Source organism: Heteronotia binoei, chromosome 3, assembly GCF_032191835.1.
Source record: "Heteronotia binoei isolate CCM8104 ecotype False Entrance Well chromosome 3, APGP_CSIRO_Hbin_v1, whole genome shotgun sequence".
Lineage (NCBI taxonomy): Eukaryota > Metazoa > Chordata > Lepidosauria > Squamata > Gekkonidae > Heteronotia > Heteronotia binoei.
Genome location: NC_083225.1, coordinates 141,504,283 through 141,527,398, shown reverse-complemented (window position 1 = coordinate 141,527,398; position 23,116 = coordinate 141,504,283). Strand labels below are relative to the sequence as shown.

General features: G+C 43.2%; 1 protein-coding gene across 1 annotated transcript in view; it reads right to left on the bottom strand.

Annotated features, from left to right (window-relative positions):
- MYH15 (myosin heavy chain 15) overlaps positions 1 to 23,116 on the bottom strand; it is a 135,955-nt gene that overhangs the window by 36,832 nt on the left and 76,007 nt on the right. The window contains exons 24-31 of the mRNA XM_060234543.1: positions 15,556 to 15,798; positions 14,237 to 14,413; positions 12,672 to 12,817; positions 11,208 to 11,298; positions 7,625 to 8,014; positions 6,392 to 6,518; positions 4,081 to 4,199; positions 3,441 to 3,637 (exon numbers count right to left, since the gene is read on the bottom strand). Of these exons, the coding sequence (XP_060090526.1) occupies positions 3,441 to 3,637; positions 4,081 to 4,199; positions 6,392 to 6,518; positions 7,625 to 8,014; positions 11,208 to 11,298; positions 12,672 to 12,817; positions 14,237 to 14,413; positions 15,556 to 15,798 (1,490 nt within the window). The remainder of the gene's footprint in view (positions 1 to 3,440; positions 3,638 to 4,080; positions 4,200 to 6,391; positions 6,519 to 7,624; positions 8,015 to 11,207; positions 11,299 to 12,671; positions 12,818 to 14,236; positions 14,414 to 15,555; positions 15,799 to 23,116) is intronic.

Sequence of the window (23,116 nt, the reverse complement as noted above, 5' to 3'; positions counted from 1 at the left end):
ATTTTTTGTTTTTCCTTTTTCATCTTTAAATAATTCGCCATTCTTCTCATTGTATTTATATTAATTCTATGGTACTCATTCTTAACTAATATATCCTTTTTCCACATAGATAATGAATCCAAGTTCTCTAAATCTTTTTTAAGTTTTTTGAATAATTCATATGACTGCCTATTATAATTTCCCTGTAGGTCTTTCTGTATTCGTTTAATCTCATTTACTATCCTACTTCTTTCCTTATTATTTTCCTTTCTAATTCTAATTTCCTTAGCTATATAAGCTCCTCTTATAACTGCCTTAGCCGCATCCCAAACTACTCCTTCTGTGGCTGAATTCCTATTTTCTCTAAAATAGCATTCTATATCCCTTCTTAAGTCCATCCGATCTTTTCCTGTCAAGGGCAGATATGCCTTATATTTCCAAGTAAACTCTTTTCTCTCTTCACTTATTCTAAATTGCACTCTTAAAGGAGCGTGGTCCGAAATCCATAATGGCTCAGTTACTGCCTTCATCACCTCTAACTCATTTGATTCCTTTACTAAAATATAATCTATATATGAAAAAGTCTTAAATCTATTAGAGAAATATGTAGGTTGAGAATTGTTCCCTTCATATGTGAACACATCTTTCAATTTCCATTTCTTAAATTTCAAGGTTTTACTTTTCTTAAAATCATAATTCATATCCCCTGCCACTACCACATCCCCTTCATAAAAGTTCTGCAGTTTCTGGAATACCTTATTTAAGAAGCTTACCTGACCCATATTTGGGGCATAGATAGATACTATTGTAAACTTCCTACTATTCAACTTAAATTTCAAAAAAACATATCTTCCCTCTAAATCAGATATTTGATCCAGTACTTCTAACTTCAAGCTAGAATGTGTAAGTATCGCTACCCCTCTTGCCTTCCTAGTTCCTCTTGCTTCCACCCTTGTTTCCCATAGTGTAGAGTTTAGTAGGGGTTTTTTATCTTTTTTACCTTTATGGGTCTCCTGGAGACACACTATATCTATTCCCTGTTTTTTTAGCATATTTTTCAATCTATACCTTTTTAAATCTGAAGCCAACCCATTTATATTTAAAGATAATATTTTAATTGTCTCAACCATTTTCCTTTGTAAATTTCATACATATGTGCTCATTTCTATCCTCTCTTACTTTGATGGTCACTACCTTTCCCCTTCCCCCTCCCCGAAGAAGAACCCTCAAAGGGTGTACAGGTGGCATAACCTCCTGACCTCTTCGTTGCTAAGTTGGGGTCCACGTTCCTTTCCCTTCCTCCCTATCTAATTAATGTAACTCATTTCAATATTTCTCTATAAGCCATCTTATTCCAAAAAAAAAAAAAAAAAGATTTTTTTAAAGTAAATTGAAAGCAATATTAAATTTCCTTGGAGACTCTCATTACTAAGAGCCCCCAGTGTCTTTTCTCAAACGCTTTGGCTTGCTTTGCAGTGTCTGACTCGACTCTCCTTCTTCTTCACTGCTACTTGAAGTGTTCTCACAAGGTTCCTGTTGCTCGTCTTCTTGCTCCTCCACATTTCCTGGTTCTAACGGCCTCATGTTGATTCCCAATCTCTCCAACATTTTTCTTGCCTCTTCTGGATTTTTAGCTCGCAGCAGCTTGCCTTCTTTAAAAACCAAAATCACTGCCGGGTAGCCCCATGAAAATAATATTCCATTTTCAACAAGACTTTGCGTATAAGGTCTTAGTATTGCTCTTTGCTGGAGTGTCTCTGGAGAGAGGTCCTGTCTTACTATAACTTTATTATCATCAAACTGTAAATCCTTCTGAAGTTTCAAACATTTATAAATATTGTCCCTTATTTTCTCTCTTGCAAAAGCCATAATAACATCCCTTGGCTTTGCTCCCAGGCTTGGCTTGGGGCGGAGAGATCTGTGTACTCTTTCTATATCTTCCGTTTGTATCCTTAAATCATATCGCTCAAGCCATTCCAGTAGTTTTGATTCAAGGTCTTTCTGTGTAATCTCTTCAGGGATGCCTGATAAGCGAATGTTTCTTCTCCTTTGACGATCGCTTACAAACGCTAATTTGCTCGTTAGCTCTTTAATTTTGTCTTCATTAACTTGAGCTTTTTTGGCTGCCTTATCAGCCACCTTTTTTATGTTCTTAATTTCTATAGCCATCTGTCTCAGGTCTGTTTTAAGAGCTTTAATATCGCCCCTTACATTCTGTTCTGAAGAAGCAATGAGCTGTGTTAAATCCTTCAGCTCCTTTTTAGTCGCCATGTTCTCTTCTCGCTTTCTGGCCTCCTCCCAGGGAGCGGAGAGTAAAGAGATGATAAGAAATCACACTTCCAAAGACTCACTCTGATTGATGCCCTCCAGGTCTTGCTTCCTTTCACAAATATTTCAAACTGTTTTCAGAAGTTTATCTCTCTTCTTCGATGGCTTAATAACAAATTTCTCCGGGAGTACGTTCTGGGAGCGTCTTAACCGATTTGACGCATGCGTGGTTCCCCCCTGTGGGGATATGACTTGATGACCAAAGGACTGGGATCTTTGATAACTCGTGGTGAGCCACTGAGGCTGTGGGATTAAGCAGTTTGTGGGACTTTAAGGTGTTCTGAAACTCAGGGCCAAATTACCCAATATGTTTGACCACATGTCCAGTTGGGGGACCCAACTCACTGATTTACTTACCTAAGCACCTCACAACACAACAAAAACATATCTTCTTGGGGCTGTTTGGAAGGCTGGATCTCCTTCTTCCCCAGGGCCATGGTCACAATCCAAAATGGGCTCTTCAGTACTTGAGTAATTAAGTTCCCTGACCCAGCGTGGCCAGACAAATTGTGTAGTGGGTCTCTCAGAAAAATTCATGAACCCTGTCCATTAACTATTTGAGACAGAAAGCAACTACAAAACTCCAAGATGGGTTAGAGCTCTGTCTAGTCAACAGATTTTTTTTGCTACTGGTCCCTGAGTTCTGTTCATTCCTGATCACTGAGCCTTGCTTTTCATGTCTTGTGGACTTTTTCATGACCTTGCTGCCTGGGGTATGGTTTGGCATGGAGTCTGCTTCTGATCTTCTGGCATCTAACCTGTAGATTGTCTTGTAACATTTACTTACAAGTTTTCATGACACAGTTTGACATAGGTTTTGACTCTTGAACTCCCCATGACCTTTCTGGTTTTCCATTCCGGATTCTATCTAGATACTACTCAAATCCAATGGCCCAATCAATACCTTATGCTACCTATGTGCAGCTGCACTGACCCTTTGTGGAGCCCTCAATGGCATTTAATATGATAAAATCAGGGATAAGATCATACTGAATCAATTGCACACTCATTATCCTTGGAAGATATGTGGGTTGCATGCTAGCACTGCTGTCTTTTACCTCTGCAACCCAGAAAAATTGCAGCAGACCAGACTAGGCTCATATCAGGATCTTATTTGAAAAGGCATCACTTACTTGGCATCTTCTAGCTCTTCAGTTCTTTGGATGGCATCAGTTTCATATTTAGTTCTCCACTGAGCCACTTCCGCATTTCCTTTGGAGAGCGCTCTCTGCAGCTCTGCTTTCGCTTCCTGCTCCTCCTCATACTGTTCTCGCAGAAGATCACAGTCATGGCGTGCAGCTTGCAGGGCATGAGCCAGAGCATTCTTTGACTGAAGAGCAGGAGGGCCATATTTAGGACACACAAAGGTGGACAGAGTAGCTACACAAGGTGCTAACTATTAAGTCAAATGATGATTTCTCACTGGGTTGGATACAATGGAATCTTTCTGCAAGCAGCCCATGGAACACAACTTTGTTGCCTCTTCCCTTTCACTGCACCTCAAAATGTCCCCTGAAATACTGCATCTCCACAATCTAGATTGTCCCAAATCAGCATTCTGTTACATCACACTGACTATCTTAATGCTTCCCCTTAATGTTTCAGTTATATTCCTGATGGATTTCTATTGGCCATTACAGATTGAGCCAAACTCCCAACTTGTGCAAATCAGAGTAATTCCACTGGTTTTACTTGAAAAATACAGTTCTTCTCCATTTCATGAACAAAATCTTAAAACTGGGTAGGCTATTCCAAGACAAGGGAAAGAATTACCTTGGTCTCTTCCTCAAGCTGTCTTTTAAGTTCCTCTATTTGTTGAGAAAACGACAACTTTCCTCTGGAAAACTGGCTTATAAGTGATTCTTTCTCTTCTAGCTGCCTTGTAAATTCACCTGCCAGATAGTTGTCCCAGGAAAAGATAATTAACGCAAGCCTCTTAATATTTATAATCACCCTCAGCTAACACAGATGGACAAGAAATAGGGAAGGAAAGCACTGTGCTGTGCCTTAGAGTTCTAAGTAAATAAAAATAGCATGCAGAGGTTTACTTCTGAGGAGGAAGAAGAGGGATTTAGGGTTCAGGCTAGATTGGTTTGTGCCGAAGAGAGACTGGCAAAAGGAAGAAGAGTTGGTTTTATACTCTGCTTTTCTCTACCTGAAAGAGACTCAGAGTGGCTTACAATTGCCTTCCTTTCCACTCTCCACAACAGGCACTCTGTGTGATAGGTGGGGCTGAGAGAGTTTTGGGAGAACTGTGATTGGCCAAGGTCACCCCAACAGGCTTCATGTGGAAGAGTAAGGAGTCACATCAGGTTCTCCAAATGAAGGGACACTCTTAACCACACTGGCTCTCAAAAGTAGCCCCCAACAGAGTCCTCTGGACACAGTGAAAAACAGTGGAAAATGCATGGCATCCGATAACCAAAAAGGAAGGATATTCTTGCTTAAGGAGATCCTTATTTCAGTTGGGTGTGTAATGCATTTGTGAAACCTGCACTGGCCAAGACCATAATGAAGGTCTTTTGTCACAAACAGTGTGGTCACAACATATTGGCTTACAAAAGTTCCATATAAATTCTATTACTAAGTGTGAAAGGGTCAAGTGGACTGCCTCCAGCTCTAAGGGGGCAAAGCTGGAATTAAGACCAGACCATACCAGATGCTGCTATTGCATCTCCTACTCTATATCCCAAACCAGATACTGCTACTGCATCAGTTTTGCACCTGTACTTATAAATATCCATACAAATTTTTGTTAAGGGTTTGCTGCAGGATTCCTGCAGTATTTTGCAATGGCTACAAGGCAGGTTTCAACTCAATATGCTCTTGCCACAAATATGATTTTAAAAGCACAAAAATCACTACAAGAAATTCCTACATATCTAAGCAGGCTGCTATTTTGACAACTTTGTCAGCCACTTCATTGCTGAAGCTAATAAAAATAATGTCATCATTTCAGTGGGAAAATTTCAGGGGGGAAATAGTCAAGCAGTTGGGGAAAGATAGCAGAAAGCAGCAGGCACATGTTGAATGCAAATAAACTATCAAAGAGCGAAATATAGACAAAAAGAACAGCACATTTGTGCAGCACAAACTTCCTTTGAATGATCTAGTTCATATCAGCAGTGACAGGCAGCAGATGTTCGAAGCCACTCTGACATGCGCTATAAGTAGACTCCTTCCCTCCCAACCACTGCAACACCTGAGCAAGTAGATAAAACATACACAGACAGCAATGTGGAATGGTAGACCTAAGAGATCAGCAATCATTGCTCATGCAGAGAAACAATGGGCAGATCCAGACGTGGTTCTACATATGATGGAGATCAAGAGAGGGAAACAGAGTAAATCTTTCTTTCATATCCATCTGGCCATTTAGTGGTAGCTAACGGGGACAAATTCCTACATGATTATGAGCTTGATGCCTTGATTTGATCACACAATCCCAGGATGTTCCCATACTGGGTAATTAAACCATTGTATGGACTGACTGCAGATTCAGAGGCAGGTCCAGAGAACCAGATGGGTGGGGAAAGAAGGAATGCTCTCTGTCTCTCTCCCCTCCTCCGTACCTTGTATACTGTTGAGTTCCACACTACAGGTTACACTTTACATGAACTCATGGTAGCCATGCTGCAGCTATGAGATCCCAGTGACAATTCCTTTGTAACAGTGCAGCTGGAGCCCAATTCCACTTGGAACTGTGGCACTGGGTGGGTAGAGGTAGCTCTTGCCTCCCTCTGCACCAATTTGACTTCTGAAAATGGCAGAGGTGAAGGCAGGAACCTCTACTACTACTCCACCACAGTCCTGCCTTGTCTGAGTCTTTACTGTGCTTTTTCATGGGAGTTACTATTGGGGACTTGGTGCTGCAATATGGTTGCCACCTCCATTGGTAACTCATGTAAAGTATAATGCATAGCTTGATCCTAAGTATCACATGAATCAAAGAAAGATGAGCAAGAGAAAGAAAGGAGAGTCATGTTCTGTGTAATCATATTGCAGTAACTGGTACTGGTGTAGTAATTATTGACTATGGTTCTGACATGCTTCCTTGTTTGTGATAGTCATTTGTCCAACCTACCATTCTCACTTTGCAACTTTCCTTTTTGGGCAGTGAGGTCACTTACTAGGCGGGTTATCTCTTCAAGTTTAGTTTTTGCCTCATTCAGCTGGTCTTCAAAAGTACGACAGAGTTTCTCTGCATTTGCCTAATGGAATAGGAACGAAGGTTATCGTAGCGTATCCAAGACAACGTGCGTTGTTCATTCATTTTCCCCTTAAGACTAATCTCTGACAATCTTACAAACAGTAATAATGGCATACTTGTTTTGTGCAAGCAGAAAGAAAAACCTTGGCAATAAAAGCAATGAGAACACTAACACAGAAACTGAGGGATGAACCAGCTAACATTAAGTCCTCTTAAGTACTCATTTTTGCTTCTAAACATAGACCCTTTTGTGCTACTTTCATTTTTTTTACTAGAATAATTTTTTTCAAAAAAAAAATGGTGCTACTAAATAGTAGTGGGTGGCCAGATGGAAGAGTATCAGTCATTTAATTAACAACAGCTTTGAATTCTTCAGCAGAGCTTTCATGGAAAAATCTCACTTAGGTTTAAAGAGAATGACAGATCTGTGAGCTGCAAGATCATGCTTCTTAACAGATTCACCCTAATATTGGGGTGGGGGGGGGAGTAAATATCCCCATAGGAATATTCCACATTTCTTCTCTGTATTATTTTCCTGAGATAAGTATAATGGAAGCTTTTTCAAAAGATTGTACCGAGAGGGACAAATTCCCATCTTCATTTTTTCTAAAATAAATATATTAACTTTAGCTACCTGTGGAAGAATAGCTTCGTTCTCAAAGCCATCTGTGGGTTGTTTTTGAAACATTAAACTGGATACTGACTAGCAAAACAAAGTTTGAGTCCAGTAGCACCATTAAAACTAAAAAAGTTTTAATCAAAGTACATGCTTTTGTGAGCATGAAAGTTTATACCTTGAATTAAACTTTGTTGGTCTTAAAGGTGCTACTGGACTCAAATTTTGTTCTGGATATTGACGTCACTGACTAAATGGACCACAATTAGTTGAATCTATTACTAGTAATGCTTTCTGCCAATGTTAAAACACTAGCACTACACGTGTTGGTCTAAACTTGTACACTGTTTACATGGAGATCTAGAAAAAGATGACATGACATGCAAACTTTATATGGAATGGATACATGCAAAAGGCATGTCCACTATGAAGACTGCTGGAATGAAGACAGGAGATTTGATGGCAGTTATGTCATCATCTGGAGTTTTTACCTTTCCCTTAACCAGCTGCTCCATATTGGATGACAGATCATCCACTTCTAGCTTCAGCTCGCTCTTCTCTTTCTCCAGTTTTTGTTTGACCCTCTGCAAATTGTCCACTTGCTCCCCAAGCTCTGCCATGCTGTCCGCATGCTTCTTCCTCAGTGTGGCAGCAGTGGCTTCATAGTGCAGCGTGGCTTCTTCGAGGTCCCGCCGCAGTTTCAGAAACTCTGCCTCCCGTTTTTTGTTCATCTCCAGCTGCGCTGAAGTGGCTCCTCCAGCCTCTTCTAGCCGCTCACTCAACTCTTCCAGTTCTCGAGCCAAGTCTGACCTTTGCTTTTCCACTTTTGCTCGGGCAGTTCTTTCTGCTTCTAGCTCTTCTTCAAGCTCTTCTATGCGGGCCTATGAAACAGGGCAACATTGCATAATAAAACAAAAGTAAAGGTAGTCCCCTCTGCAAGCACCAGTCATTTCCAATTCTGGGTGACGTTGCTTTCACAACGTTTTCACGGCAGACTTTTTACGGGGTGGTTTGCCATTGCCTTCCCCAGTCATCTACACTTCCCCCACCCCCAGCAAGCTGGGTACTCATTTTACCGACCTCAGCAGGATGGAAGGCTGAGTCAACCTCGAGCCCGCTACCTGACCCAGCTTCCACTGGGATCGAAATCAGGTTGTGAGCAGAGGGCTTTGACTGCAGTACTGCAGCTTTACCACTCTGTGTCACGGGGCTCTCAACATTACATAATAGCATCACCTTAAACTTCACCAAGCCTCCTTTTAAAGAAGTGAGTTTTTAAGTTAACATTTGACCCCTACAAATTAAGATAACATTTGACTCCTACATTCAAAATGAAAAGCTCCCCACCCATGTATGAACATTAAGAGCTGAAAACCCCTTAGTTACATACTCAAACAACTGTGTAATATCTGTATCACCTTTACAAGACATCACACACATAATTAGTTATGGGTGTAAAGCAGAAGCATACATCAAAACAAGATGGAGGATAATGTAAGTGGTGGCTTTTCTTATGAAGAGTGCTCTTCACCACTCTAAATTGAGGGGAATAGAATAAAGATACAGAGTAACTTCAAACTGCTATGGCCTCTTTCCATGTTTCACCTCTGAATTTGAACTGTCAGAGCTGATTAGTCACACATTCTTCCTCTGGTCAAGAAACAAGTTGCAGAATTATGAATGGCCATCCCATACCCTACAGAAGGATACCAAGAGCAATTCTGGCAGCTGCAAACCCAATGAGGTCATTGGGCCTCTACAGATCAGCAGCCAAGAAGATGTGAGGGGTTTTTTTCACCCTCTTGAAAGAGTTCTTATTTTGGGGTAAACTTCAGAGCCAGTGTGACTCATCCAGCAGTCCAGAGCAGTTTCCTTTGAGGTATAAGGTCCCTGGGTGCTTGAAACATATGACATCGTATTCAAAGGATATGGCTATCCTACCCCAAAGACATTGTGTCTCTTTTGTTTACTTTCCCTGCTCCTTTAAATAGGCATTAACATTAATTTAAAATAACCAGATCCACAACTAAACCCTATGTTTCCTCCTGCTCAGGAATAAGGCCCCATACATGCCTTCATATAATCAGTTGCACCCTCAAGATAAAGAAGATTACACTGGTGGAAGTTTTATTCTGGTTATTCTACTTCCTTCTCTAACCCACAATACAGAGAAGTATTGCTATTTTGACATGCTATATAGGCATAACATGAGAACTGATGTTTTTGTGGTAAAAAGGCTAGCCCTTTGTTTCAAAGGATTTTCAATCCAAGGGAGATAGGAAGGGATTTATTTCTCACACATTTGAATCCTGCCTTTTCTCCAAGGAATTCAAGCTGATATGAAATCTACAATGAAATCTATAAGAAGTTACACGAGTCTAGGCGTGCTGAAATAAGTGGTCTTAGAGGGCATAAACTCTGCATAGGAATGCATTGTGAACTGCACCATGAGTTAATTTAGGCTGAAATACTGTGACCAATTTTGCACACAGCTTACCCCACGGTAGGGTTGCCAAGTCCAATTCAAGAAATATCTGGGGACTTTGGGGGTGGAGCCAGGAGACTTTGGGGGTGGACCAGGAGACATTGGGGCGGAGCCAGGAACAAGAGTGTGACAAGCATAACTGAACTCCAAGAGAGTTCTGGCCATCACATTTAAAGGGACAGCACACCTTTTTAAATGTCTTCCTTCCATAGGAAATAATGAAGGATAAGGGCACCTTCTTTTGGGGCTCATAGAATTGGACCCCCTGGTCCAATCGTTTTGAAATTTGGGGGATACTTTGGGGAGAGGCACTAGATACTATATGGAAAATTTGGTGCCTCTACCTCAAAAAACAGCTCCCCCAGAGCCCCCGAAACCTCCAGATCAATTCCCCATTATACCCTATGAGAAGACGTTTCCCTCTCCACCCCCTCCCCCCCCCCCCCCCGTTTCTGGGAAATCTGATGCAGGGGACAGAACTCACTCACCTCCGGAGGTGCAAAGGCACATGGTCCTTTGGGGGCGTGGCTGGGCTCCCCTCCCTTCACCGGCCAGCTGACTGGGGGTGGGAAGCAGCCTGAGAAAACGGAAGAGCGCTGGCTGCCGTTCTCCTCCCTCCCCTCCCCCCGCTTTCCCTTTTATGGCCAGCGGGGGGAGGAGGCTCCAAATCTGGAGTCTCCAGGCCTAGCGGGGGATTTGGGAACCCTACCCCACGGTCATGTTCCTGTTCTCTGCGCAGCGTCCGTCGGATTTCCCACTATCTGCAGCGGAGTTACAGTAAGTGCCATGGATTTTGCGTAGCAAACGTAAACTGGGTTTTAGCGGTTTACGTTTGCTACTTGAAAGCCGTGACACTTCCTGTAATTCCGGTGCAGATAGTGGGAAATCCGAATGACGCTGCACAGAGAACAGGAACATGACCTCATGGTAAGCTGTGTGCAAAATCGGACTTTTCCAAAATCATCCAATGAACTTTTGATTGTTGAAATATAAATCTATATTACCACATGTGACTTCAACATGTTAATGCGCTATGCATATAATACTATAGTATTATATACATTTCATTTTTGTGTTGGATTTTACATTTATAATTTTCTAAATCTAAAAAGCCTAATACCATAAAAGCAGCAAAACCGAGCAACCTACAGACAAGACTGGGGTTTTGCATATTAAGAAGATGCTTTACATATGCAGAAAAATATAGTTGTAATAATTAACCAAAAGAGGGGCAGAAATCCTTTTTAGAGGCATCATGAGGAGTCAGTAAGCTCTAGGAGACATGGAATGTTGAGAGTAGTCGCAAGTTAGTTAAAGAGGGGAAGATCCTAGAGGAAGATGGGGAAACTAGTCTGCTCAAGACCATAAGAGCTTATAGAATCTTGGAGGGAGAGATCAGGCTACAGGGAAGAAATTTCCAAACTGCATATTTAACATTCTGCTGTGATTCATTAATGGTTCCCAGCTCTTAGTTCACCATCCTAAGACACAGTGAGGGTCACTCATGGGGGCGGAGCAACTGCTAGTGAAAAATCCATCTAAAGCTCTCTGTGCCTTATCCTGTGCATCCAACAAGTATGAGTAATTACCTGAAGTTCTTTTATCTTTTTTTGGAGCTGTATCACTATGGCTTGTTCATCTTCAATCTTGGAGTTCAGCTGACTAATTTCAAATTCTTTCCTGCAATTGCAATATATGCTTAACTGACATGGAGAACTAGTGCTGAGATAATTTTATTGGTTTCTAAGGAGGAAGCCATCTCAGAAGCAATGTGCACTTACATTAATAATGTTATGGCAATTTCTGCTCCTAAGTGCCCTCCACCAAAAAAAAACAACAACCACTGGCCTCCAGTATAAGGAATAGCAGGGAACATTACCAAATATTAGACAAAAGCGGGGTTATAAGCCAATAGTTCAACAAAACACAGAAAGGGACAAGAGAAACATCATACCTACAAAAATTACAGCTTAATTATCAGTCCTCCTATATCTTCCTGCTCCCACTTCTGAAAGTTTCCCCAGTGTCAGTCATGCCCTAGTATGCTTTACTGGCAGCTCTTGAGTTCTTCTGAGCTAACCAAGTCTGACTATATCTTACCAGTGTCCACAATTTAATTTGACTCAAACTGTTTTCAAATTGCCCCCCTTGCCACTTCTCATTGTTCCCATCTATGTATATGCTATCTGGACCTTTTCAGCAGCCACCTATACAGGCCTCTGTTGCCTTAGACTCATACATGGGACACCTTATCTCCTTCAGCCAGACTCCTTGTCTCCCAACTCTCTTGCTATACAAGATACACAAAAATCATGTGTCCCACATACCACCTTCCTTCAACTGGATACACTTAACCCTCTTGCTTGCCTAGGCTACCACTTGGCTACCGTTGAGGTCCCCTTCCATATACATTACATTAAAGGATTATTGTCTTTCCAGTGCCTTAAGAAACAGGTAGATGCCATACAATGACAAAAAGAACAGGCTCTCAGTTTAAGTAATACAGAGGTCCTGAATCTGTTGGCCGGACAAACTGCTTGGTTTCATATTCCAACAGCTTGCCAACCCTCAGCCTGATCTAATGAAGAACTGAGTCCCAGATTCTACACCAGATGGGAAAGAAAGGAAAACAACTAGCATGGGAAACCTAAACTTGCTGACTCTGAAGGCTCTCTGGAGCCCCCGGAAGGTCCTTTCCAGGCCCCAAGTTTATATAATTATATCCCCAGGCATTCCTGCTTCTGATTTGGCATATAGCAATCCTATACAATTTGAGACACAACAAATAAAGACATGCTGTAGAGTAACATATCAAGGGCTCACTTAACCCCTTGTATTTTGCTGCATTTCTTGGACTGAAAAGACAAGGGTTTTGTTCACTATGGCCAACAGCATGCCTGGTATATAGTAAAATTACATACTATGATTAATTCTTCATTTTGATATTTTTTACATTAAAGGAGTATTAAATATTAGAAAGTTGTGAAAGTCATGTATATTGATTTTTTTTTTTACAATTTAAACAGACTTTAACATTATAACTAGGATCTTACTTCTTTAACTTTTCATCCAGTTGTAGCTTATCATTCTCCAAATCCATGACACTCTCTTGAGTCAACTTCAAGTCTCCTTCCAGTTTGCGTTTGGCCCTTTCCAGATCCATCCTCACTTTCTTTTCTTGTTCAAGAGAACCCTCAAGCTACATAGATGAAGAAAAGTACAGGCAAAAATCAGTTCTTCAATAATTTATGTATTTCACAGACCACAGAAACTGGCACCCCAAATAAGGGATTTTTTTTCTTGTAAGCCATGCTGAAGTATACCAGATCTAGCTCTCTATTTTCCCTTTGCATCTTCAACTGTTCTGAAGCACCAAAAAAGAACGTGGCAATAAAGACAAAAGTGTGGTAAGAACCAGAGAGGATTGTGAGGAACTCCAAAGGGATCTGTTGAGGCTGGATGAGTGGGTGTCAATGTGGCAGATGAGATTCAATGTGGCCAAGTGCAAAGTAATGCACACTGGGGCCAAAAATCCTACCTATAAATACAAGTGGATGGGGTGTGAACTGACAGAGACTGACCAAGAGAGAGATCTTCGGGTTGTGGTACATAACTCACTGAAAATGTCAAGACAGTGTGCGATTGCAATAAAAAGGCCATCGTCATGCTGGGAATTATTAGGAAGGGAACTGAAAACAAATCAGCCAGTATCATAATGCCCCTGTATAAATCGATGGTGTGGTCTCATTTGGAATACTGTGTACAATTCTGGTCACCACACCTCAAAAAGGATATTATAGCATTGGAAAAAGTCCAAAAAGGGCAACTAGAATGGTTAAAGGTTTGGAACACTTTCCCTATGGAGAAAGGTTAAAACTCTTGGGGCTCTTTAGCTTGGAGAAATGTTGACTGTGGTATGACATGATAGAGGTTTACAAGATTATGCATAGGATGGAGAAAGTAGAGAAAGAAGTACTTTTCTCCCTTTCTCACAATACAAGAGCTCGTGGGCATTCAATGAAATTGCTGAGCAATCAGGTTAGAATGCATAAAAGGAAGTACTTCTTCACCCAAAGGCTGATTAACATGTGGAATTCAGTGCCACAGGAGGTGGTGGCAGCTACAAGCATAGCCAGCTTCAAGAGGGGATTGGATAAAAATATGGAGCAGAGGTCCATCAGTGGCTATTAGCCACAGTGTATTGTTGGAAATCTCTGTCTGGGGCAGTGATGCTCTGTATTCTTGGTGCTTGGGGGGGGGCATAGTGGAAGGGCTTCTAGCCCCATTTGTGAACCTCCTGATGGCACTTGGGTTTTTGTTTGTTTGTTTTTGGCCACTGTGTGACACAGTGTGTTGGACTGGATGGACCATTGGCCTGGTCCAACATGGCTTCTCTTATGTTCTTATGTCCTTCCCAATCATTTAGCTCTACTCATAAATGCAAAGAATGTATTTCTTCCATCTGCCTTCTGTTCAGAGATGTAACAAGCTTGCTTTTAGTCTGAATACTAATCTACACGGCAAATAATGGGCCTGATTTAAATAGGACAAAACAGATCTTTAACGCTTCCTCTGCATCAAAAACAATCTTGGGAAATGTGTAGCAGAGCAAACGTACATCATCTACTTGCTGCTCCAGTTTCACTTTAGCTTTGCTCAAGGTGTTGACTTTGTCTTCTTCAGCTTGCAAGTCATCCAGAGCCTGCTGATGAGCTTCCTGCAAGGACTTCTTTTCTTTTGTAAGCTTGCTGATAGTCTCATCAAGTGATGCCATTTCTTCTGTCAGATTTTTAACCTAAAGGGAAGAGGGAAAGTTCAGAAACAGAGGTCTTTGTAATATCAACTTCAGTCAGATATTTTTCACCCCTCACTTGAGCGAACTGACTATACTGCAGCTGTACTGCACAAAGCCCCATGGTTCATTATGGGACAGGGTCACACCACGAATTTCTAGCTCATGAATCCAATTGTGTCCTTTAACTGAGTGCACTAACATGAACTATCCCAGATATCATATAGATGGGAAAGGAAAGAAAACAGCTAACAGACTGGAGCAAGGAAAACATGACTTGGCTAGCTACTCTCTATGACTTAGGTATTAAATATGAAGATTTGGACAATTAAATATTGGCCCAGTAAGGGTGACAATCCCCAGTTGGGGGCAGGGGAATCTCCTGGTTTGGAGGCCCTCCCCCACTTCACGGTCATCAGAAGGGAGGGAGGGAAATGACTGCTGGGCACTCCATTATACTCTATGGAGACCGATTCCCATAAAGTATAATGGAGAACTGATCTGTGGGTATATGGGGAACTGTTTTTTGAGGTAGAGGCATCAAAATTTACAGCATGGCATCCAGTGCCTCTCCTCAAACACCCTCCAAGTTTCAAAAAGATTGGACCAGAGGGTCTAATTCTATGAGCCCCAAAAGAAGGTGCTCCTATCCTTCATTATTTCCAAATGGAGGGAAGACATTTAAAAGGTGTGCGGTCCCTTTAAATGTGATGGCCAGAACTCCCTTTGGAGTTCAATTGTGCTTATCACACCCTTGCTCCTGGCTCCACCCCCAAGGTCTCCTGGCTCCACCCCTAAAGTCCCCAGATATTTCTTGAGTCAGATGCGGCAACCAGATATTTAATGTGTTCTATTATTATTTTAAGTTGCTGTGATCACAGAATTTGCTCACTGAAAGATCCAGATCACATATTGCTTGTCCACATGAATATTAACTGTGGAAAGTGAAGACTACTCATGTAGGGCATATTTTGCTCCAGAATTAGATTGGTTACTATCACAGTGGGGGGGGGGGTCTAGATTGCTTGATACATGTCAAAACCTATCTCTTTCTCCACTGCAGTTTTTCCTAAGAAAATGTACTACTGTCATATTACCCAGCATTATGCAGAGCAGTTTTATGGCAAAGTATTTATTTAGGACACCTTATTTTCAGTAGCATGTTTTTCTTTCTCGACTTTTGCCAGTGTTATTTCAAGGTCATCAATGTCTTTCTTCAGCTCAGAGCATTCATCTTCCAGCTTTCTCTTCTTGGATGTCAGCTCCGAGTTCATCTCCTCTTCATCTTCCACCCGCTCAGTCAGCTCTTTGACTTTGGCCTCTAGCTGGATCTTGGATTTAATCAGCAAGTCACATCGTTCTTCGGCATCTGCCAGGGTGTCTTGCTCCTGTCACGATTTGCAGAAGGCTATGTTATTGGCTAGCCTAGGACAGATACTTGTTCTCTAGCAAACAGATTAATATTCACAACTTCGTTCTCTTCCATGAGAACTATGCCCACACACTTCGCACATATTCAGATTATGAAAAGTTCAGGAAAAGGATTAATATGAATTCCGAAGGATATATATTGCTAATGTCATTGTAACCCAGTAGATAGAACCTAGGTCTACATTTCTGTATTTATACTAAAAATGTCTGTCTTGCAAAACATGTACAAATATGTCATTTCTTGTCTTTTAATTTTTGTATATATTTGTAGTCAGCATTTTCTACCCCATTCTCTTCTCAAGATTTTCCATTTTGTTTCTTTGTGCTTTTTAAATGCTATTTTAATGTAATTTAAACAATAGAAAGGAGTTATTCATGTTAACATTAATTTTACTATTAATTTTTTGTTGTTGTTCAGGAGAAAGAGCCCACCACAACTTCATCTCAGGTGTGAAAAGCATAAAAGAATTCTGAATATTCAGATCACAATACAGCAGTCACAAAATGTAGTGACATTCCTCCACTATCACCAAATCAAATTATCATGAATTCTCTTGAATAACACAGCCACTAAATACTACACACTGAAACAAAACAACCGAGCAACAAGCCTATCTAGCTATCAGATAGCTAGAGAAAGATAAAAGAACCAGGCAGGTACCTAGATTGGCAACATAAACCCCCACATAATAAAAAGCTCTTTTAAATAGAACTATTTTACTAGCCCCCTAAGGAACCCCAAAAACTCATGACCAAGCTTGTCTATGCAGGGAATTCCATAAGAAACTCCACAGAGAATTCCACAGGAAAGATACAGACAAGTAACACTAACACCAAGTGACTATCTCAGCATCAGTTCCTCATTTACAATGAAAAGAATAATGTCCCATGTGGTTTTACAAGGATATACAATATAAGATTATAATTACACTGCACATTCAAATAGCTGTACAAAATAACACATGCATTTACATTGACATTAGCCCTCAAGTGTCCTTTTGATAATTTTTAATGTCCATACTAGTGCTGCAGCACAACTGCAAACTGTATGTAAAATGCCACATTTTCAAGTTTAACATCTCCTTGATTCACTGATTTACCATGGTAACAGACTCAACAGACTGGAATATAGATAAGAACATTAGTATTTATATCCAAGCCTTTTAAGTTTTGCAGTTCATTTATTTACATGTAAAGTAATGTAAACTAATGCAGAGTAAAGCTAAAGCCGCAATCCTTCCTTGAACAAATTATCAAGATCAGTTGTTTTATTACAATTCTGACTTCAAGAAGAAGTCTTGGGAAGTGTAAATATAATACTAAATATACACACCATCATACATGTAACTGAATATGAATGTTCCCGATGTCTATATTTTACAGTGACAGAACATTTTTCTGAATAATTATGAAAATCAATCTTTAAATTAACATATTTATTCTACATTAAATAGATGAAAAGATTAATAATATTGACCGTGTTAATTATACATACAATCATGATTTGCCTTTGTAGTTTCTATATCCAACACTGCAGATATCTGAGAGACTTTCCATGACTACTAGATACATAAACAGTGCAGAGCTGGGAATTAGAGATTGTTTCTCAGAGTAGCATTTCTGTTGCTGGAAGATCATATTTTCCCAGCATTCCAATTGCAATATTTTGTCACCTCAAAAATGTTACTATCCCTTGGATGACAATTCTATTGCTATTAATGTGGTTGTATAAAACAGTTTGTGAAATTTTCACAGGCAACTATTGGTCAGTACCTAGAATCAGTAATGCTGAATGACAATTTACTAGAATTCCCCACATTATATGATTTCTTATTATCTTTTAAATATTGTTTGTTCTGGATTCCAATATATTAATACATACTGTCAATTTTTTCTTGGAACTATGACAAGGATTGGGTTAAATAAAGTCATTTGATTTTTCCACAATTTTAAATTAAAAAAAAAGGAATTTTGTTATATTTTATTTTTATCTCAGGCATATTTAGAAAGGTAGAAAACATTTCACTGTAAAAACATTTGATAATCTTTCTTCTCAGTCAAAGTCTGTTCTGGCAAACAGAATTGGTAACTGACAGAATCTATTTTTATTATTTGTTATTTACAATATGTCGTACAAAAGTTCTGGCTGAGTCTTAGGATCAATATCCATCTACTCATACCACCACATGAATTATTTCCAACCAGTTAATATACAATTAAACAGTATATAATCTGTACAACACTATATTATAGAACAACAGGGAAGGCAGCATGGTTTAGCCTGATCTCATTAGATGTTGGAAGCTAAGCAGGGTTGATACTTGGAAGGGAGACCACCAAGGAAGAATCTTTAGAGGAAGGCAATGGCAAACCACTGCTGCTTCTCACTTGCCCCTGGCTGGAGTTGCCATAAGTGGTTGCAACTTGATAGCATGTGACTGCATGCACACACACAAACCACATACACTAGAATATAGTGCTACAATACAAAAATATTGTGAGACTTTAAAGGGGGACCCCTGAAGAGCATGTCTGATGCAATGTTTGTTAGAAGCAGACAGCCTTCAGTGGGAGTGGATTCACAGATGTGTATTGGATAACACAAAGAGACCTCACTGAGAAGCTCACTTTTTGTGACCATTTTCATAATCCAGGGGTAACCCCAATTCTGGTAATCTCTTTTTGGAGCTCCTAATCTTGTGCACAATTTCATGTTTCTTTTTTAAAGATTCATATCGGTTGCAACAAAGTAAAAAGCCTCTCATGAACCTCTAGGTGCTTGCTTTTTATATGGATGTGCACTAGCCTGAATCATGAGAAGTGATGCATAGGTTTATATTGTGGATTTGTGTTCTGCATAATGTATGGTGTATGAAATCTGCACTTTAACATTGGAAGGGTAGAGACCTTGTCAAACTGAACCTCCATGTGAGGAGGAGGAAAGCAAGTGTGGTAATTTAGCTAATGTGTGCAACCCTATCTCAACAGGGTTGGGCTCAAGTTGTGGCAATTTGTGCACAGCCAAGGAAAGCTTTAAAGGGGAAAAGCACCTATTATTGTTGTTTTGTTTGTTTGTTTCTCCAAGTATGTTTTCCAGGCTCTTCCATATCTACCCAGAGGTCCTGAAATTTGCCTGGTCATGCCTCACTGATGTTGGAAGGAAGGCCTCCCCCAGAGTGGCACACACTCTATAAGGATTGGGCGGTGCCAAAGGGGGAAAATTGATACCAGAGTGCTGCCAAATAAAGATGGTAGCCTTAAAAGACATGGAAGGCCCTCTCAAGCTAATCTGTGTGCCCAGAAAGGCCCCATGATGGAGACCAGGAAAACTCCATATTGGAAGGCTGGGCTGCATAGCCAAGGCATGCCTCTGAGTGACCTTCTCCCCCCCCCCCCACACACATCTTCTCTAGATGGGAAAATAGTGGAATGTGCCAGTGTGAATGGATAATCCCATCACTGTCTCTCTTCCTCCCGTGACCCATCTTTACCCCACCTCTGTCAATATACTATTTCATTAGCCCATTGTAGTGTCATTTCAGTCTTTCTTGGGAATGTCGAAACCAAATTGTCACCTAGCTGTTCTTCCTGAGTGGGCATACAGAATTAATTTGTTTGATGATGATGATCAGTCTCCTTCACACTTAAGTAAGTAAGCTCTCAGAAGACTGAAAGGGGGGGGGATAAAGGGGGATTCCTGAATAATTAATGAATACCCCTATAATAATGAATGAAAGCATGCTTTTGCCTTCAAAAAGAGGGTGTCTGATGCAATGTTTGTTAGAAGCAGACAGCCTTTAGTGGGTGTGGATTCACAGATGTGTATTGGATAACAGAAAGAGGCCTCACTGAGAAGCTTCTTGCAAGAGCTGATGCATGGAGGCAGAAGGTATAGAAAAATACTAAAAGGAGAGCAAGGGGGTGGGGAATGTTGATGTAGTGTCTTGTGCTTAAACAAAGCACCACGCGGCCCCGCAGTAAAGGGCGACCAGGGGAAGACCCTTGGTCACCCTGCGCAGCGCGGGAAAAGACTCCGCCTATCAAGACCAGTGGTGGGAAGTTTGACTGGCCAGGATTGGGCTGGCCAGCTAGGGGGCTGTTCCAGGATAAATGTATATAAAGCGGGTCCCGGCCCGCGTGTCTCAGTTCCATAATGTACCTTACAATAAAGTATGTTGCCTTCTACACGTCTTGTCATGGAGTACATTACACTGGCGACGAGGATGGGATCTAGCTAGGAAGGCTTCCCCAGTGGAAAGCAGCTGACCTGGCTGGAGACGAGGAAGGCACAGGACCGCAAGAAACTGAGACGCCCACCGCCACAATGGCGAACTCTAGCGTAACGACGGGCCATCTTGCTGAATTCAACCCCGACCACCCCGAACGGTGGGAGACCTACACTGAACGGGTCGAGTGCTACCTGAGGGCCAACATGATCATGGACGACAACCGAATGAGGGACGTCCTGTTGAGCGTCTGCGGAGAGGCAACCTTCGAAATTGCACGAGGCCTCTCTGACCCAGCGAAGCTCACCGAGAGGACATACGGGGAGGTCGTCAGACTCCTCACAGGGCACTTCTTGCCCCAACCATCCCTAGTCACCCGCAGATTCCTCTTCCACAAGAGGGATCAGAAGCCCGGGGAAACGGCTGCAGTCTACCTGGCCACTCTCCACCAGATCGCAGGAAACTGCAGTTTTGACAAGCGGGAGGAGGCTCTGAGGGACCGTTTCGTCTGGGGCCTCCGTGATGAAAGGCTGCAGCAGAAGCTCTTCGCCAAGGAAGAGCTCACCCTCCAACAAGCCTTCAACGAGGCGACGGCCTTTGAGAGGGCCACCAAAGCGTACAGCCACCCACATGGAGAGGCAGTCCACTATGAAGAGATGGCACCAGGCGATCGGGAGGACGAAGAGGCTTTCCAGCTCCGGCGGCCACAAGGAGCGGACCCAAGAGCCCCCACGAGACAGCGAGCAATGGAGAGACCCCCCACCATCAAATGCGCCAGCTGCGGCGACCCCCGACGAGAGGAGGGACTGTCCATACCGCAACATGGACTGCCGAAGCTGTGGGAAGATGGGCCACATTGCTCGGGCTTGCCGGGCCAAGAACAGCCGCCGGCGACCGACAGCACATCATGACTCCACCGAGGCCCACACGACAGCGTCAACCAGCCTGCAGGTATTGAACTTGCCCCTCTCCGCCCCCGACAAGGTCAAAATGATGGTCCTCATCAAGGGCACCCCATGCCTCATGGAGGTGGACTCGGGTTCCTCCATCTCCATAATTTCGGAGGAAACCTTAAGGAAACTTTGTCCTCGCCGCTGCCTCCACCTGAGGCTGGCTGACTTTGTCCTGAGGGACTTCCAGAAAAACCCAGTGCACATCGTGGGGTGGGCCTGGGTACGAGTAGAGAGAGGAAACTTCCGGGGGCCACTGGACATCCTGGTGGTCAAGCGCCAGCTCACAACGTTACTGGGGCTGGCCTGGTTCCAACCGTTGGGGATCCAGTTAGTAGGGGTGGAGCAAGTGCAGACGGGCAATTTTGAGGATGTCTGCCGGGAGTTCCAGGCAGTTTTCGATGGGTCCCTGGGGAGTTACAAAGGGCCGCCCATCACCCTGCCGCTTGATCCCCTGGTCAGACCGATCCGGCTTAAGGCGAGGCGAGTCCCGTTCGCCTTAAAACCAAAGATAGAGGCGGAACTGGACCGCCTCACAGCCCAAGGCGTCCTAGAACCAGTGCCTTATGCGGCCTGGGAAACCCCCATAGTCACGCCGGTGAAACCCAATGGGGATGTGAGAATTTGCGCTGACTACAAGTGCACAATAAACCAAGCGCTCCAGGACAACTCCTACCCCGTCCCGGTGGTTAGCCATGTACTGGCAGCACTAGCAGGGTCCAAAATTTTTGGAAAGCTGGATTTAGCCCAAGCGTACCAGCAACTACCGGTCGACGCCAAGACAGCTGAGGCACAGACCATAGTGACTCACAGGGGAGCTTTCAGGGTTCGGCGGCTATAATTCGGGGTTAGTGTAGCTCCGGGGATTTTTCAGAGCATAATGGACTCTCTCCTTAAAGGGATCCCCGGAGTGCAGCCATTTTTCGATGACGTTCTAATCGCCGCCCTGGATGCACGAGAGTTCAACAGCCGCCTGAGAGAGGTGCTCAGGCGCTTCCAAGCGGCGGGGCTGAAAGTCAAAAAAGAAAAATGCTTGCTAGGAGTGCCGCGGGTGGAGTTCCTGGGGTTCGCCGTGGACGCGGCGGGAATCCACCCGACGGCAGACAAGACCAGGGCTATCGTCCAGGCCCCAGCCCCCATGTGCAAAGCGGAGCTACAGAGTTTTTTGGGATTGTTGAACTTTTATCATTTGTTCTTGCCCCACAAAGCGGCCATAGCGGAACCGCTCCACTGGCTGCTGGACAAACAAGCCCCGTGGGTCTGGGGGAAGCGCCAAGCGGCTGCGTTCCAAGCGGTGAAAGACCTCCTAGTCTCGAACGCCGTGCTTCACCCCTTCGACGAGGGCCTGCCGCTGATCCTGGCCTGCAATGCCTCCCCGTACAGAGTGGGCGCCGTCCTGGGGCACCAACTCCCGGACGGGAGGGAAGTCCTGGTGGCATACTATTCAAGGACCCTGACCCCCGTGGAGCGCAACTACGCTCAAATCGATAAGGAGGCCTTGGCAATCGTGGCGGGAGTGCACAAATTCAACGACTACTTGTATGGTAGGCGTTTCACCATTGCCATGGACCACAAGCCGCTCCTGGGTCTCCTCGCCCCTGACCGCCAGACCCCACAAATATTATCACAGCGGGTCCTGAGGTGGAACCAATTCCTGAACTCTTACACGTACACATTGGTGCACCGCCTGGGCAAAGCCATGGGGCACGCTGATGCCCTCAGCCGCCTGCCGCTGCCCTCGACAGACCCAGATCCTGCCCCAGCCCACGGGGTGATGCTCATCGAGTCCCTGCCCGACCGCCCCCTCCACGCCGCGGAGGTGGCTCGAGCAACAGGCAGGGACCGTATCCTCGCTCGGGTTTTGGACAGGGTGGGAAGGGGGTGGCCCACGGGCAAGGTGGACAGCGAGTTCAGGCCGTTTGCATCCCGTTAAGACGAACTATCCTCCCACAAGGGGTGCATACTTTGGGGCAGCAGGGTGGTGGTTCCCCCCCCCCATGCGCAAACAGGTACTCGAAGCTCTGCACGAAACCCACCCAGGGATTGTAAGGATGAAAGCCCTGGCCCGAAGCTATGTGTGGTGGCCAGGCATGGATGAG